At 46.9% G+C, this 18228-nt stretch overlaps 1 protein-coding gene across 4 annotated transcripts in view; it reads right to left on the bottom strand.

Annotated features, from left to right (window-relative positions):
- Window positions 1-426: 426 nt before the first annotated feature.
- micu3a (mitochondrial calcium uptake family, member 3a) overlaps window positions 427-18228 on the bottom strand; it is a gene marked incomplete at its 3' end in the record, with an annotated part of 28460 nt that continues 10658 nt past the window's right edge. The window contains exons 6-14 of one of the 4 annotated variants that reach the window (XM_083693007.1): window positions 17222-17304; window positions 16540-16611; window positions 14663-14704; window positions 8644-8738; window positions 8136-8307; window positions 3866-3974; window positions 3208-3365; window positions 2168-2232; window positions 427-1348 (exon numbers count right to left, since the gene is read on the bottom strand). In XM_083693007.1, coding sequence (XP_083549133.1) covers window positions 1342-1348; window positions 2168-2232; window positions 3208-3365; window positions 3866-3974; window positions 8136-8307; window positions 8644-8738; window positions 14663-14704; window positions 16540-16611; window positions 17222-17304 — 803 coding nt within the window. Of the gene's footprint in view, window positions 1349-2163; window positions 2233-3207; window positions 3366-3865; window positions 3975-8135; window positions 8308-8643; window positions 8739-14662; window positions 14705-16539; window positions 16612-17221; window positions 17305-18228 lie in introns of those variants that run through there. The other 3 variants (XM_083693006.1, XM_083693008.1, XM_083693009.1) reach the window with 3 other exon arrangements.

Genomic DNA, 18228 nt, shown 5'->3' with positions numbered 1-18228 from the left:
CCACAACCACTGACAATACTACATATTTGCTGCCTTGCTCACGACACTAATGAGCTACCTAGCGAGCTAACCTACATCAAACATTTCGCTCATCAAACTTACCAGCTAGCTGACTAGCCTCTATAACGTCAGTTGCCTCCGCCAGTCCCTCCAAGAAGATGATTAACACGACCAGAAACAAACACACTTTAAACAATACAATAAAAAATAGATGCCAAAAAGCAGTAACATTCTCTCGGTAAGGTATCGCTGTAGCTCGCTCCTTTCTTTAACAGGTGTAGGTATGGAATGTGTTGATTAGAGGTTAGGTTACATCACTTTGAAAAGTAATGCCCCTTCACATGGTTTTTGTACGTTCTCTTTTCGTAAAATTTTATTTTTTATTTTTATTTATTTTTTTAAATAAAAAGCAATGCAAAGTCTTGCGCGTTTCTTTAAAAAAATGTCTTTATTCATGCATTCATCACGCATTGCATAACATTCTGTCATGTTGTTGTTACACCAAGCATCCCTTTGTCACCGCTTGGTCGGAGAATGACTGACAATATTCAAAGAAAAATATATTTAGATAGATTGTTATATTTTGGAAAATACATGAGTTAATTAAATCACATCAGTACTAAGAAAACAGACATACATAAGATTAAATAAGGAAACAATAATACAATATAGATCAGAATGATTGAATCATGAGATGTCATGAAATCAGTATCAAGTCAAAGCTCTCTCTCTCTACTTTGCAACATCACCCATTATATTGCTACATTGCACTTATAGCTTGTGTATGTTTTTTGCCAGTGCAAATCATCTGCTGAAGTGAAAACACTGGCATGTATATACAAGGTTTTATACAAAAATAAACAATTAACATGATTAAGACGTTCCAAAGATCAATATATATATATATATATATATATATATATAATAAGACTCATTCCCTTCTCCTTTGTAGTTGAGACTTCATAAGTTGTTCTAGGTTATCTCAGTAATGATTATTGATCACTGTAGTAGTTACATTGAAACATTGTTTGTGCTCACTGCATTATTCGGGAGTACAGCACCGTAATAGGCACAGCATTCAACTCATTCAATATATGGAGAGATTGAACCAGGACAACTGAAACCAAAGAGATGCGTGTTGCTAAAAGAAACCAAACAACAAACAGCTTCTCTGCATGCTTGTAGAAGGGCTGGTGGCCTGGACTAAGAACGTTTCCAGGCAGATAGTTCTCCTTCCTCCTCCTCTCACCTAGACCTTCTCCTGGAACCTCCTCCACAGTTGGCGGACATGTTTCCCGGCCTCGGAGCGCACACAGGTGGAGAAGGAGGTGTGTTTCCTGTTCACCTGGTAAACATGACAACATGGCACCATAAAACAGTGTATACAGCAGGAGTTCAAGGGACGGATAAACAAACGACCCAATACTTGTGTCTCTATGGGCCTTCACACACACACACACACACACACACACTGCCTGTGCCGGCTCCAATCATTTCTTTTCACACTGTTCTTTCCAGCGCTGTTACAGCAACTACGGTAGATGTGTAACCATGGCAGCACAATACAGCTCAGCTAGGTTCAGATCTGTCGTGTGTTAAGATCATAATGCGTATTGGAGATTGTATTACTTGTAGGCACGGCAATGACATAATAATCAAGAAGCTGCATGAACCAAATCCTCATGGTCTCATACAGTTGGTCCTTCAGGACATGGTGGATGTAGATCTTGAAACAGTGATAATCTATCCATCCCAGGGGACAAGGAAACCATTTTAGAGTGTTAGTGGTCAGGGTTTACACCAATGCTCTATATAAACACACACACACACACACACACACACACACACACACACACACATATATCTATATATATATGTGCGTATATATATATGTGTGTGTGTGTGTGTACATATATATACATATATATATTTATTTATATACACACACACACACACACACACACACATATATATATATATGTGTGTATATATATATGTGTGTGTGTGTGTGTGTGTGTGTGTGTGTATATATATATATATGTCTATGGTTTACACCCTCTGAGGGCCCATAGAGAAGTGCATTGGGATAGACTAATGTCTACAGACCATTGGATAGGTTGTAGGTCGTAGGTCAAGATGAGATAAGAGATCGGTGGGTAATACTTATCTGCCAGCCAGCTCCTTCTTCAGACACGACTTGAAGGAAGTGAATCGCTCAACAGTTTTGTAGCCCTGGGGTTAGTCAGCAGCAGAGTGGGAAAATAAACAGAGGAAGAAAGAGAGGGAGGGGGAGGGAGAGGGAGAGAAAAAGGGGGTGTTGGGATGCTGTCAGTAATAAGGGAAGCCAAGACTGCGAGGCCAAGAGAAAAGGACCATTCAATTTTCATTCAGACTGAAGACAAGAGGAGGTTCATGCTGGAAATTGTTCAGAGGTTCATGCTGGAGATTCACCACATACATACGTGATTAATAGATAAACGAGTACAATAAACAAAGGTACCACTCCATCCAGGGAGAGAGGAAAGTATAGTATTGAAATAATAAACACACATGTTTATTACATGTACAAGTTGGCTCTCAGATGTTATGTGTTTGGTTATACCTTACGATGCCACTAGGTGGCAGTAACAATCTTTGGAAATGGAGGGGACAGGATTTAAATGGAGGGGACAGGACAGTAAAATTCAGATTAGTAGCCTATCATTTTTAACCTCTGCAATAACTGTGTGGCTAAATTTCTGTTAGACAAAAGCCTTAAAACTGTCACTGGTTTAATGCACGCCGACAAAACTTAACAGCTAAAGCTAGATTCAAATGACACTGTCCAAGTTTAACATAAAAGAATATGAGAACATGTAAAATATGTAGAGGTGGAAACCAAAAAAAACGCCGAAGTAACTACTTCTGAGTTACCACTCTCTTCCACCCTCTCTCTCTCTCTCTCTCTTATATCTCCTTTCTCTCTCTCTCTCTCTCTCTCTATCTTTCCTTGCCCTCTCTCTCCCCTCTATACCTCCCCCTTCTTTTCCGACGACTTCTGAGTTACAACTCCCTCTCTCTCTTTTTATATCTTCATCTTTCTTTCTCTCTCTCCCCTCTGTCTGTCTCTCTCTACCTGCCCCCTCTTTTCCCATTTCTCCACCTCCCTCCCTCCCTCCCTCCCACCCTCCCTCTCTCTCCCCTCCTCTACAATCCCCTCCCCCATACCCGGCCTCCGCGGTGCAGGCGGTCCTTCATGATGCCGATGAACTCCTTGTAGCTCAGCTGGTCGTCGTGGTCCACGTCGAAGATCTTGAAGATGGTGTTGACCAGGTGTCGGGTCAGCTTCAGCCCGGTGGCCACGTACACGGCCCGCGCAAACTCATCTGAGGGAGAGGGGGGGAGAGAGAGAGAGAGAGAGAGAGAGAGAGAGAGAGAGAGAGAGAGAGAGAGAATGAAGAGGAAAGGCAGGGATAGGGAGAGAGAGACAGATAAAACAGAAAGAGATGGAGGACAAAAGAGAAAAGTCACACAAAGAGGTTACAGAAAGACAGGGGAATATACAGTAATTATGACCACATACATACATACATACACACACACACACACACACACAAACACACACACACACACACACACACACACACACACACACACACACACACACACAGTACATATATACATTCATACACACAAACCGACTTACCTACCTACCCACACATACACATGCACACACACACACACACAGACACACAGACACAGACACACACACACACACACACACACACACACACACAGTACACACAGACACACACACACACACACACAGTACACACAGTACACACATCCATCCATCCAGTACAAGGCTGATAGAAGAAGCCTATACCTTGACCAATGGAGCGACTGGCAAAGTTGTACATCTGCATGGCGATAGCAAAGTCCTCCAGGTTGTTGAGGAACTGGAAGAAGGAGCGGAACTCGTCGAAGGTGATGCCCTGCGGCGAAGGGAAGACACCACAGCAGCGTGTGAGTCCCACATGGCCACGTGATCGTGACCAGGGATGTAGTGGAGGGTTACACGCCGCTTAAACACCTTCTTCGTTTAACGGTGAGTAGCGTTGACCCAACCTTTTTCAATATATATTTTTTTTTTTCCCCCATTGGTTTCGTTTTAGTTTAGTTCAGTTTCCCCCGCCTTTTGTTTCTCGACCACTACATCCCTGCATGATGACATTCTCTAGTAGGCAATTGACTCAAGCTCAGACCCATTCCATGGGTGGAGATGGTATGATCCGGTGACCTCTGACCCATGCAAGACCCCCCCAACACCCCCCCGGCCCCAGACTATAGCGAATGGTAGGGTCCAGGGTGGTGAAAGTGAGCGACAGGTCTACAGATGAAGTCAAAAAGCTTTCTTTGTTTTTCTTTTCTTTATTTCAACATCAACATCGCATGACTTCAGGCCCAAGCTGTGTCAAAACAAAGAAAATCCAACAAAAGGGGAAGGTATGAGAGATTGATACATGCCCTCTCATGGTGACGAACAGCAGCAACGTGGTGACAGACACAGACTCTCTCTCCCACACGACGCAACATGAAACACCTTGATCCTAAGTCTCTACAAGGTCCGAAAGTACACAACATCTCAACCTGAGGATCTCCCTACAAAATGTATCCACCAAGAACAAGCTCCTAAAGTCTGTGCAGCCAGGAGGCCCATTTCTCGTGGCTGACTGGATTCGAACCTGCGTCTCCCGCTCCGCCAACATAACGTCTTACTGACAGAGGGAAAAAAGGACAGACTTTGGGCTGATAAATCTTCCGTGTGCGACGCCACCTCACGATGGACATCTCTCACTAGCTGATTCCCATCTGCTACACGAGCTAAGCTAACACACGCACATCAGTACCGGTCTGCTAAATGCTAAGTGGGATGCTTGGGACGACCCCAACTCTGAGGTCAACCTATCGAAGTTGAGATTTTAAACGCTTATGGTAAGGTTAGGGTTAGGGTTAGGTAAGGGTTATGGACAAGGTTAGGGTTAGGGTTAGGGTAAGGGTAAGGGGTAAAGGTTAAGGTTTAGGGGAGTGTCATCCCAAGGATCCCACTTAGCATCTAGCGGTAGCGGTAGCGGTAGCGGCAGCCTGGGCTCACTCCTCAGCCTCTCTGTATCAGCTGAGTGTGTGGACAGATGAGGAAGTGTTTAAGCAGCTACCGAGGGCCCTGCTGGAGCTCTGAGAGGAGATAAAGGGACGTGTAATGACTGGGATAATGCCTTAGACAAACACAGGGCTGGGGACCCTGCTGGCTGGTGCTGTGTGTGTGTGTGTGTGTGTGTGTAAATACAGCCTCACTAGCTGGTACTGTGTGTGTGTATGTGTGCTTGTGTGTGTGTGTGTGTGTGTGTGTGTGTGTGTGTGTGTGGGTGTGTAAATACAGCCTCACTAGCTGGTGCTGTGTGTGTGTGTGTGTGTGTGTGTGCTTATGTGTGCTTGTGTGTGCGTGTGTGTGTGTGTGCTTATGTGTGTGTGTGTGTGCTTATGTGTGTGTGTGTGTGTGTGTGTGTGTGTGTGTGTGTGTGTGTGTGTGTGTGTGTGTGTGTGCTTGTGCCTACATGAGTGTTTGTGTGTGCGCACGTGTGCGCGCGCGCGTGTGTGTGTTACTCACGTCTGAGCTGTCAACAAAGCCATTCCGGGGCGAGTGGCTCTACCTGCTTGGACTTCTTTTGAAGGCCAGTGAACCCGATCCCTCCAACACTAACAGGCAGGAGCTACCAGGCCCAGCGCAGCGAGAGCACACTGGATCCATTGGTGCTCACTGGAGCATAGCTCTACCTCCTGAAGAACCTTCCAGAACCGACAGCTCACCTCAGTGGAACGACAACACAGAATAATGAACGTCTGCCACACACTGCTAATTGAAACTGAAACTCGATGGATATCTGACCTTTTCTTTACCCTCGAGGTTATTGAGATAACAATCTCTTTAAAAAAAAAGACAAAAAAAAAAAGAAAAACTTGGGCCAAAGCGGACTCTGTACACAAATGAGTGTGTACGATGCAAATGACGATGACTGAGACAGCATTCTCACTAGAGCGAGTGGCCGCCTCGCTATCTGTGACTTTTAGGAAATGGTGGTTTAGGACATGGCGTCGATGGCGTTTAGGTAAACACTTGCATGTGTGAAGCAGAAAATGTAAATAGAATGCAGTAACAGTAACAGTAACAGTCTGCACAGTCCACCAAGAGTTTCAAAGTATGACAAACCTATCTTGAGTTGGTGATTAAGGCCATTTTAGAAATCTTTCAAAGTTGCGTTGCAAGTGTTTCAAGCCGAGGTGATAACCAGCGGTCTATTCAAATGACTCAAACAATTGTGAGGTAAATCAAAAATAAAACCGTGCCCTGGTAGAAAAGGGAAGATGGTTATTTCATGACGAGGGACAAACCTCCGGTCTCTTCCAAAGCATGAAAAGGGAAATACAAAAAGAGGGTTCCATAAACACTGCAATATGATGGCACACTACAAACCTTACAGTCATGCACCCCATGGCCGGTCAAACAACTCACTCCATTTGAAGGTGAGGTACAGAATGACACTCTCTCCATATGAAAATACTAACTATCCATGGAAGTTTGGCGAGGGGTAATGTGACATTTTTAAAAAACGTCTGTTCTTTCATGTTTTAAATTTTTTTTTTTTTTTGAGTGATTTGATGTTTCGGTTGTAGCAACACCACTGCCCGAATATTATTTCCTGTTCCGACCGAAAGCGTGCTCTCACAATGTTTCCAGCCCGATCTTAAACCAACTTTAGCATCTCGTTCAATGGAGAGAGTCCCTCACTTTCATATGCAGTAAGTTCTTCATTCAAGGCAGCGTGTGGACCACTATTCCAGTGGTCTCTGAGCACAAACCTCGTTTTGTTCATCCTGTAGGTTTGAATAAATTACAAAGTTTTAGAGGGAAAAGTGCAGTGTCGACACAAAAGCGTATCGGTTTGTGTGTTCACCCATAACCCGACCAACACATGCAGCCACACAGCACATGCAGCCTCATAACTCAATGACACACATTGAACTCCAATTAGTGGACACAGGGTTGCATAATATCATAATCACATCCTAACAATCGATCTGAAAAGTTCGGACGAGGGGAGAAATCAAGAAAACTGCATGTCAGACAACCCCCCCGCCCCCCCGACAACTTCTTGCAAAGTGGCTCTAGATCTCCGTATAGGACACAGCTCACGAGGACGACACCACCTTGTCAATCCATCAGCACTTATAGCACGTAGGACAATGGGGGGAGTTGTTGGGTGCTATTGAGAGGCTGGCCGGTGAGTACTGCGGCTGTAAGAGTACACTGGTACCTTACAACCGGGTGTCAGCTCGAGAGGTGGAAGTGTCAAGATGTAACAGGGTCGCTATCTGATGATGGGTCAGTGGTGCGTTCAGGTGTGGAGAGAGAGAGAGAGAGAGAGAGAGAGGCACACAACAGCAGCCAGGGCCCAGGGGAGTGGGAGGGCAAATATAGAGGGGTGGGGGGGGGGGGGGCAGGAAGGGCAGAGGGGGGAGAGTAGGGGTCGGGGTGTGGTGGGAAAGGTAGGGAAGGTGAATGGGAGAGATAGAAGGGTTAAAAGGGTGAGAGAAGGGTAGGTGACAAGAGACAAGGGGGGAGGAAGCCAGGAGGGGTAAGGGAGTGTGGGTTTTGGGGGTAGTGTTGTAGGGTGAGGAAGAGGGGAGAGATTCCACCTCGATTTGAGAGGGCAACTCTTCTGACCAGGAGGGCATTTGGGTTTACGTGTACATACCAAAGTATGTGTGTCAAATATTGGGCTGTTTGATTAAGCTTGAGCCCGGCATGGATAGGAGGCTACCAGAAGAGAGAGAGTGTGTGTGTGTGTGTGTGTGTGTGTGTGTGTGTGTGTGTGTGTGTGTGTGTGTGTGTGTGTGTGTGTGTGAAAAGCCTCACTAGCTGGTGCTGTTGTGTGTGTGCGTGTGTGTGCGGGCGTGTGTGTGTGTTCAATTCCGTTTCTTTTCCTCAATTAGCAGAGGGAGAGACTAGAGATGTGAAGAAGATTTTAGAATCAGAATACTACTCTTCAAATACGGGTTCCAGTAAGGTTCTAAGGTTCCAGATGGCTCTGCTGTACCTTCTCGTCAGGGATGCACTGGCGGACGTTCTCCAGGTAGCTGCTGATGTTCTCCACGTTGGTGTAGCGCAGCAGGATGCGGGCAAAGTCCTCCTCGCTGATGGTGGTCATCCCCTTGGAGTAGGTCAGGAACTCGATCTCCAGCATCTCTGTCTGCAGGTTGTCCATGAACCTGGGGGGGGGGGGGGCACAGGGAGTGTGTGTGTGTGTGTGTGTGTGTGTGTGTGTGTATGTGTGGTGGGGGGGGGGAGGGTGAGAAAAAGAAAGACAGACCGATAGAGACAGATAAAGGAAGGGGACGAGGGAATGAAAGACAGAGACAAGAGAATTTACGAATTTACGCACTTTCTGTGTGACTGCAGCAAATAAGTGCGTGTGTGTTGTTGTTTTTTTTGCGTGTGTGTGACAGAGCGACACGGTGTGTACGAACACCAAAGAAACAAACGGCGAACGCAGACGACACACGAAGCTCCGTTCCACGACGGATCTCCGTGGCGACGCACCGTACCTGTAGAAGTCATCGAAGGTCAGCTCCGCCTTCCCCTTCTTCCCGAAGAAATGCACCAGCAGCGTGGTGTCAATCATCATGCTCTCGTCCGCCCGCTGCCATTGGCCAGAGAGAAGGAATGCAGGAAGGGGGGGGGGGACAAGAAAGAACAATGCAGTGATTGACATAAAAACAAGCTCTCCGATTGGACGAGGAGTGGGGGGGGTAAGAGGGTTGGGGGGGGGGGGGGGGACTGGTCCGCGGGGGGGGGGGGTCATCGATCCAAAATGGCAGCCACGGTCCCAACCAGCGTCGGCAGTCGCTCGTACAACGTGCATCCAAAGAGACAACAATCAATCCGTTTTTTTTTTCAGCTTCCAGCTTCGGACACAGAGGCTCCAGTCTGAGCAGCGCCTGCAAAGATCTGCTGATCTCACAAACCATCCGCACTCGCCATAGGCCTCCATGGACATTTTGATTGTGCTTATCCGGATGGTGTGTCGATCAGATCTGCTCTTGCAGCCCAGACTGGTTGTAAAGGGTTGTGTTGCGGCAGCGTGACAGACAGGACAGGACAGGACGGGACGGGACGGGACGGGACAGGACGGGACGGGACGGGACGGGACAGGACAGGACAGGACAGGACAGGACGGGACGGGACAGGACAGGACAGGACGTCACAGTGCAGCACATAGACAGATACAGCTGGACAGACAGACAGACAAACACATACACACACAGAGGCATGCCTAGACATACAGAGAGCTAGAGAGTGAAAGAGACAGAGATAGAGAGATAGAGAGAGATAGAGAGAGAGAGGGAGAGAGAGAGAGAGATAGAGAGAGAGAGAGAGAGAGAGAGAGAGAGAGGGAGAGAGAGAGAGAGATAGAGAGAGAGAGAGAGAGAGAGAGAGAGAGAGCGAGCTGCAGAGATACACAGACAGACACTAAGCCGAGAGACACACGTATATATGCCACCACACCACATCTCCATGCATCTCTGCGCAGACCAACAGAAACCCACAGCAGAAACAGAAGCCAACGGCAACAGAAACGCGCTGAGAATGTGAGCAGATTCCACCTTTTTCTAAATGGAAGAGAATCTCAGGTGTCTTTATAAATGCCTGTTTTTTTCTGTGTGGAAAAACCATTCTCCTCTTTCTCTCTCTGTACCAAAGCCCAACCCCCCCCCCACCCCACACACACACACACCTCCCCTTCCCCTGCTTGCTTTGTAAGCGATCCGGGATATTTGAAACCAATTGGGGAGGATTGGAAGTGTTTATGTGTTTGCCAAAGTTTTGTAATCCACTGCTTAACACCACCTTAATCCCTAGGAGGAAAATTCCGGGAAAAAATGGGAAGGAGGGAGGAAAGGGGGGGAGTGAGGGTGGGGGTGAGGGTGAGGGTGAGGGGGAGGGAGGGAGTGAATTGGGGAGGGTTGCTCAGAAAAAGGTGTTGAATCGACCGAGGTCTCTCACACAGCAGCTACAGGCCAATACCCAGGCACCCCCGCCAGAGAGAGAGAGAGTCAGAGTGGGCGATCGATGTGGCCCGAGGACCAATGGCCTTCAACCCTCTCCCCCCCGCCCCCCCCGCCATGCCCCGCCCATCCCCCACTCGTCCTCCAATCTCGGGTCATCATGCTGAGGTAACGGGCACGGGCAAAAAAAACAAAACGCTGTCATGTCCTTCTCCAGGGACGGCTCAGAGCATTCAGCCATGTCCATCATCATCATCATCATCATCATCATCATCATCACCATCGCCACGATGCTACGTCTCTACCTCTAGTCTAAAGTCCTATCCACCGGGGGGGGAAACGTGTCACGTAAAAAAAAGGAAAAGGAAAGGAAAGAATTCAAAGGAGAGAGAGAGAGTTGATTGGTTGGTTCCGTTTGACAGAACAAACGGATGCACTTTCAGGACCGGAACAGATGTTGTTGTTGTTTTCAATCGTACTGTCGAAAAAAAAACGTCCCCAGAGGAGTGAGTTAAAAAAAAAAAAACACGAACAAAAACAACAAAAATAATGAGGTGATCGCTTAAGGCATAGAGGGACACGTTGACGTACAGATTCGTGAAAGACTTGGGCGGACTTGGCCTGGCGTCGTAACAACAAAACACACAGCTACTTCACCACGGCTGTCTGAACGGTCCTGATTCACTTGTGTCCCTTTTGATTGGTCTGTAATTACAGCCAAATAAAGACGATAATCACAATCACATCATTTCACACCGAAACTGACACTCTCCTTCAAACGGCGACCCCCTCTATGACTCGCTTGCTTTTTTTGCGGCCAGGCTAGACAACACACAGCTGTTTACTCCTTCGTCTTCATCTTCTTCTTCTTCTTCTTCCTTTCCCTCTCTTTCTCTCTCTCTACTGGAAGAGTCAGGTCATAACGTAACGCCTCCCAATTCCTGGAAGCTCGGGAGCGCGAGTGTGAGCTCATCGCCTCGACGACGTAATGGTCGTCACGCCCACCCGACGGCGTGCGAGTCGGCACCTGGTTAGTGTGTGTGTGTGTGTGTGTGTGTACACGCCGTGGCCTTTGATCTCTTAAGCGGAGGTGAAAAACAGTGATTACTGATGTCAGCTCTAAACCCCCCTCTCTCCCTCCCTCCCTCTCTCCCCCCTTCTCTCTCTCTCTCCCTCTACTGAGTAACACTTAGGGAGGAAACCCTTGTCTGAGGCCTTGTAGTCAGACAGTCAGTCACTCCTGACACAGACAAACACAACAAGAAGCTAATGGTGACTAATCTACGACAGAGTAGCTGAATGGAGTAAATAATACACTCCACCCCTCCCCCACCCACCCCTCTCTTCCTCTCTCTCTCTCTCTCTCTCTCTCTACCTCCGCCTGCCGAGCCCGCCTAGTGCTTTGACATCCCGGGATCAAAGGGGCCAGGCTATGTAAATACAGGTCATCACCATTATCTCTCCAGTGTTATTATCTCTCTGTTAGCTTCCGTCGCTAGGCCCACGATTAGCCATTAGCGTCTGGAAAACAAATCATCAGGGAGAGCAGATTGCCTCGTCAGCCCCTGGTGAGTTGTAGTGTTTGGTAGCGGTGATTTAGCGTGTTAAGGTGCTAAACTGGTTCTTTTTTGGTACTGCGTGTGCTCTTGTGGTGGAGTAGGTGATCTTTGTGGTCGGTTGTATTGAGGGACAACACAAACATTGTTTTTCGAAAAACATCTGCCACTGACAACAAAGTACTATACAGTAGCCACAATGAAACAACACATTGATACACATACAGAAGCATATCAAGGCCAGTATGGACGGAAGGTAACACCAACACACACAGAAGATCATAAAGACAAAAAACGGGTTATTTCAACATAGACATTTGAATGAAAACATCACGAAACTACGAGACTCATCGCTAGAATGACACCGGTGTTCTACGGATGGGCAACAACGAAGGGAAGGATATCTACTGAAACAAAATCGGATGGATTGATAATACATGAGGTAATTCATCATTAGAAACAAACTACAAGAGGGATGGCTTGTTAGATGAGTTACACAAATAAACGAATAAATGAATCTAAACGGTTGAGGGAAGGAGGGATGGGGGGGGGGGGTTGGCTAGAGGACAGATATACCTCTTCCACATCTTAAAAAAACATCAACTAATCTATGTGGAAAGGAGGAAAGAAGGGAGGAGGGAGGGGTGGAATGGGAGGGTGCACAGGGGTGGATGGACAGGTAGCTATACCTCTGCCAGGTCAGAAAAGAGGGCTTGACTCGTGCCTCGCCTCAGCACGTCCCAATAGCTCCTGGTCACAAACTCCTGACTGTCTTTTTTAAGCACCTGTAGGAGTGTTTACCAGAAGAGCAGCCATTAGCGGTTAGCATTAGCGGTTAGCGGTTAGCATTAGCACATGGTTAAAAAAGAACAGGGGAGAGAGCATTGTCTTACGACAGAGAGCAAGACTGGGTTGTTCAGGTTTGTGTGAGTCGCGCTAGAATGAGGACACCTGTCGTAAGACAATGGGGGAGAGAGAGAGGAGGTTTGTGAGGGGAGAATGTCTCTCTGATTCATTGAAAAGGCGAATCCACAACAAATCAAACCAAAGATGGTGGAATTAACTACTCTATATGGAGGGGTCTGGTTAGTGATATGCTCATTGGATGGGGGATTTGGGGGGTATCACCAGATATCAAAATCGCACATTGACGGACTGTGATGTATCGTGATCTGTCGTCTTAAGAGTTATCAAAACCTCCTTCTCCTTCCACCCCTCAATAAGGCAACCTGAAGCTCTCAGTGAAGGTGTATAGTTTATTTTTAATTTTTAAATTTTTTCTAAATTACTTCACACAGATGAGTCACACATTAAAGGAGACATGAGTGCTTCCAGGCTAACCACTACCGAAGTCTCAACTCTTAGTCAATTGACATGAGTGGTATGACTAGTTTTTAAAATAGATGAATACACTTCATAGAATGTATAAACTACGACTTGTCTGTCGATTCAAGACCATGCAACATGACATTTATCCTCTAAACTGTGACCTCATTTGAGAAAACCCATTTCTCCTAACCCATATTGAGTGAACTACCTGTTAGGCTAAACCACGCCACACACGGTGTTCTGACACGGCCACCCACCCTCCCTGCCTCTCTCTAGGGGGAATACAGTGGCGGCCATTTTAACCTGACCCTGCCATCCCTACATCAGAGGGACAGCGCCATCGTCCATCATGTTACTGACAGGACAGTGCTCTGGTCCTCTTGTGTGTGTGTGTGTGTGTGTGTGTGTGTGTGTGTGTGTGTGTGTGTGTGTGTGGGTGGGTGTGTGTGGGTGGGTGGGTGGGTGTGTGTGGGTGGTTGGGTGAAATGAACATGTGCATTAAGCCTCAGGAAGAGAAAGGCCTCTAGTCCAAACAAGGCCAAGTGGATAGCTGCACTTCCCACCCGTCTGATCTCCCTCACTGAGAGCTTTCTGTGGGTAGCATGCTAACTTCTCTTAGAGAGGGGGGGCACACTCTACAGAAGGGGGCTCATTGTCAATCATAGTTGTCAGGTCGGGGTGCTAGAACCAGTGAAGGTAAGTCTCTACGTCGAATACATAGAACAAGCATACCCCCTGAGAAGACTCAATATGGCCGACACGGTATTCTATTAATTGTTTATTCTACGGTTAAGTCTCTCACCGTGTACAATCTACCCAGGTGTTGTGTTCGTTTGACATCACAAAATGTTTATGACATCGTACAGTGAAAAATCACAGAGCATTGCACATTTCATAGGCAATGCTTGCTTCTAAAATGAAAATGTTCTTACTTCATAGAGGGTGCTTTCTACATAAAAGGTGCTGACATCATAAATAGTGCTAGACTTCAGAGGGTGCTTGCTTCATAGAACGTGCTTACTTTAGAAAGGTTCTTACTTCATAAAGGGTGCTATACCTTGCAGAGGGTGCTGTCCGTCATAGATAGTACTTATTTCATAATTGCTTATTCCATAAAGGGTGCTTATGTCATAAAGAGTGCTATACTTCATAGAGGATTACTTCCTACATAAACAACTGTAAATACATTGTTTCCCTCATAGAAGGTGCTGAGTTTATGATGTGTACGCTGACTTCAAAAAATGTGTCTTCCTTAAATAAAGGGTGCGATCACATCATACAGAAGAGTTTGTACATTACTATACGCTGCCAAAACGCACCTCCTCCCGGCCCCATCCCCGCACAAAACAACGCCTGATTCTATTTTGAGCGAGAGTGTTTCAAGTCGTTCTAAATTCAATCATGATCTATTGTGGAAGTCTCTCTCTCCCTGACCTCCCTGAATCTATTACTCTTCCACCCACCCCTCTCCACCCCTCCATCCCTCCACCCCTCCACCATCATCCCCCAATCAATCGCTCAGTCAATCGGACAGGCGGACAAACAGGGGTCATTCTACGTCGACTGATCTAGAACATCTATTTCTATGCATCTAGATCTATATACACACGGGGGGGGGGGGGGTGGGTGGGTACCGGGGCGAAGGGTTCGGGTCGGGTCGGGTTGATACATACACTGTTGACCGGGGCAACCTGATATCCATAGAGCTGCATACTCTTACACACAGAGACGGGCGGAAGGTAGACGCACGGCATGCGGTCAGGAGGGAGGAAGAGGAGGAAGAGGAGGAGGAGGAGGAGGAGGAGGAAGAAGAGAAGGACAGAGACATGTTAGAACATGCGAGGAACAAGGCTGTGGATCTAGCAGTTACTCTAGGAGTGAGGCTATCACAACGTTGGTACGTTTGGTACTCCTATGCACCGACACACGTGTATGCATTTGCTATTGGGAGTATTTCTACAGTGAATGTCACACCTGATGGAGGAAAACAACAGGGTTAAGGTTGGTGTGTGTTCGTGACCACACTAAATAACACACCATGAGAAACACACCACACATTAACTCCCCTCCTTCTGTTGGTTGTCAGGGTACTGTGTACGATGTGTTGTATGGATGTGTTTTTTTTTTATCATTCAACAGTATTGTCCTCTGTATGACACTTAAAAATACTGTTAGAACATACAACAACAACAACAACAACAACAACAACAACAACAACAATCTGTATCGTACACCTGAATCCAGTCTTATCTCTCAGGGCCAAGAGAGCCATGTACTGGGTGAATTGCGCTGAATGTTTTTAAACGTGAAGCATGTCGTTTTTGCGCTTTGCTACCGTCTGTGGCCACGTTGAAAGTTTGATAGCGTAAATATGCAAGGTTTTCTAATAGAGTAAATATGCTAGGTAATCTAATACGGCAAATACTGTATGTGCATATCCTTGTAAACAAACAATGTGGAATAGCAAGTAAAGGCAAGGCACGATTTCAACGATCAAATCTACATCACTTTAATGAACGATACCTTTAATGTCCTGTGTAATCTGAATGCCACACCTGAAGTTCTCCATGAGGGAAAAGTGATTCCACTCTACTCTACTCGACTCCATCCCATTACTGCACAACAGGGGAGGCTGGTGGAGGTAGAAATCCGAGGACAGGCTCATTGTCATGCATGGAACGGAATAAGGAACGCTACCGAAGCACACAGTGGACCGTTCCTCATTTCCCGTTCCATGCATTACGAATGAGCCCCCCGTCCTCCGATTTCAACCTCCACCAGCCTCCCCTGCCGCACAGAGGACCACAGAAGACCGTTCGGGGGGGGGGGGGGGGGGTGGGGGGGGGGGATTCTTTCATTCCCATTTACTTTAAACAACATTCCTCAGCCCCTGTGCCTCCGAGGAGCGACCGTCTGCTAAGTGAGTCTCGTCCCTCTGAAGCTAATGCCACGGAGAGCTCCCAATCCCCCTCTTATCTCCCTATCAGATCCTACTGTTTACATTGGCTCCCATGGGCTGCTTACGGGAGATGTCACCCATCCCCAAAACACAGGGGGGAAGGAAAGACATTTCGGCTGTGTTTTTCCTTCCTACAGACCCTAGACCGGGCAGATCTTCAAAGAGATCTTCAATGTGCTGGGAGTGTTGTGTGTGTGTCGGTTTGCGGAAGAAGAAAAAAAAAAAGGACAATTGGATATCCAGTCAATACAGTTTCTATGGGTTCAAAGTGTTCCTGTTATATGAAAGTGGTTGTTGTTATAATGTTCGATAAATCTAAAAGTCCGATTTGATTTATTCTTGTTGCCAGCAGCACCGCGCTGAGGCCCGGTTTCCGGTGTACAGATTAAGCCTAATCCTAGACTAAAACGTATCTACAGAGGAGATAGCGAGTGAAAATTGTATTTTTTTTGTACAGGACTAAGCTTAATTGCATGCGCGCACGTACACTCACACAGGCACACACACACACACACACACACAGACACACACACACACACAGACACACACACACACACACACACACCTCCCTCCCCTATCACTTGACCTTACCAGCTGGGCGGACTTCTCTACGTCTCCTTTCCTCCCCCTCTTCTCGTTTTTCTTACGGAAGATCTCCTGCAGCTGGAGGAGAGAGAGAGAGAGAGAGAGACAGTGTGTGTGTGTGTGTGTGTGGGGGGGGGGGGTGTGTATGTGTAAGACACACACACACACACACACACACACACACACACACACACACACACATTCATCACTGTGTCTGCCTGTTAAAGTGCTGTATGTGCAACAGAACCTTCATGAACACCCTGGAGTAAAGCTGTCTACGCAGCCCACCAACTGCACAGTGGACCTCTCAGTGTGTTATCTGAAGGTTCTGTTATCTTAGCTTATCAAACTTCAACACATTCATGAAGAAACTCCTCCGAAAACCCCCACAGCACATGTTATTTTTAGACATATTGAGTATGACACATGCGTTGACATGTCTATTCGTGTGTGTGTGTGTGTGTGTGTGTGTGTGTGTGGTGTGTGGTTGGGAATTCTGTGGTTGTTCATATCTGTGAGCAAGAAGACACCGACATTGTGTACGGTGATGTCATTATCCCTGAGTCAACCTTTAACATGTAATAGAACAGTTTTCTATGTGTTGTACTTTATTTGTGACCGGAGCAGAGAACTCACTGCAGTAAATGGGTGTGTATACTACAACGTGGGTGCAGTGCCGCTGACTCACCACTAGGAACTCTCTCTTATCGACCATCTGGTTTCCGTCTGCGTCGAACATGTTAAAGGCGATCTTGAAACCTGCGTGGGGCTCTGAGGAAGAAGAGAGGAACAGGAGAGGAAGAACAGGGAGATGATGAATGATGAATGGGCCGGCCCATTAGAGAACAAGCTGAAAGAGAAGGTCATTGTCAATGCTTTAATCAGTCCATCAAGATGATATCTAGATCTGTTATGCATTTGCAAAACATATTCGGATATATATATGAAAAAAAAATGAAAAAAAATATTGCGATTCCATGATCATGTCTATAACACCACTCTTAAAAATATCTTTTATATAACAAACAGTGCTTGTATTGTGTCCAAAAGCCTTCACAGTCCAAGACAGAGACTCATCTTAATCAGATCTATTGACTGAATACCTTTAGATGTCTCGCTCATCTTGACAAGTGCTATGTAAATATTATTCCAGCGCTGGGTTACCATGCAAAGCGTGCGATATGTGTGTGTGTGTGTGTGTGTGTGTGTGTGTGTGTGTGAACGCATTTGTGTGTGTGTGTGTGTGTGTGTGTGCATGTCTGTGTGTCAACGCATTTGTGTGTGTGTGTGTGTGTGTGTGTGTGTGCGTGCGTGCGTGCGTGCGTGTGTGTGTGTGTGTGTGTGAACGCATTTGTGTGTGTGTGTGTGTGTGTGTGTGTGTGCATGTCTGTGTGTCAACGCATTTGTGTGCGTGTGTGTGTGTGTGTGCGTGCGTGCGTGCGTGTGTGTGTGTGTGTGTGTGCGTGTGTGTGTGCGCGTGTGCGTGTGTGTGTGCGTGTGCCTGCGTGCGTGCGTGCGTGTGTGTGTGTGCTGGTTGCACCTCACATCACCCGGCTCGGTGCTGAGTGAGGTCCTTCAGCGTGGTGTTAAACCCTGTGTGAGTTGAAGGAGTGGAACAAGCACGGCAGGACGTGAGGGTGTTGCTCACACACACACAGACTGTCGACTGAAGTCTGGCGGCTTAGAGGCAGACAC

This window comes from Argentina silus, assembly GCF_951799395.1.
Source record: "Argentina silus genome assembly, chromosome: 21".
Classification (NCBI taxonomy): domain Eukaryota; kingdom Metazoa; phylum Chordata; class Actinopteri; order Argentiniformes; family Argentinidae; genus Argentina; species Argentina silus.
This window is presented reverse-complemented; position numbering and strand designations above follow the sequence as displayed.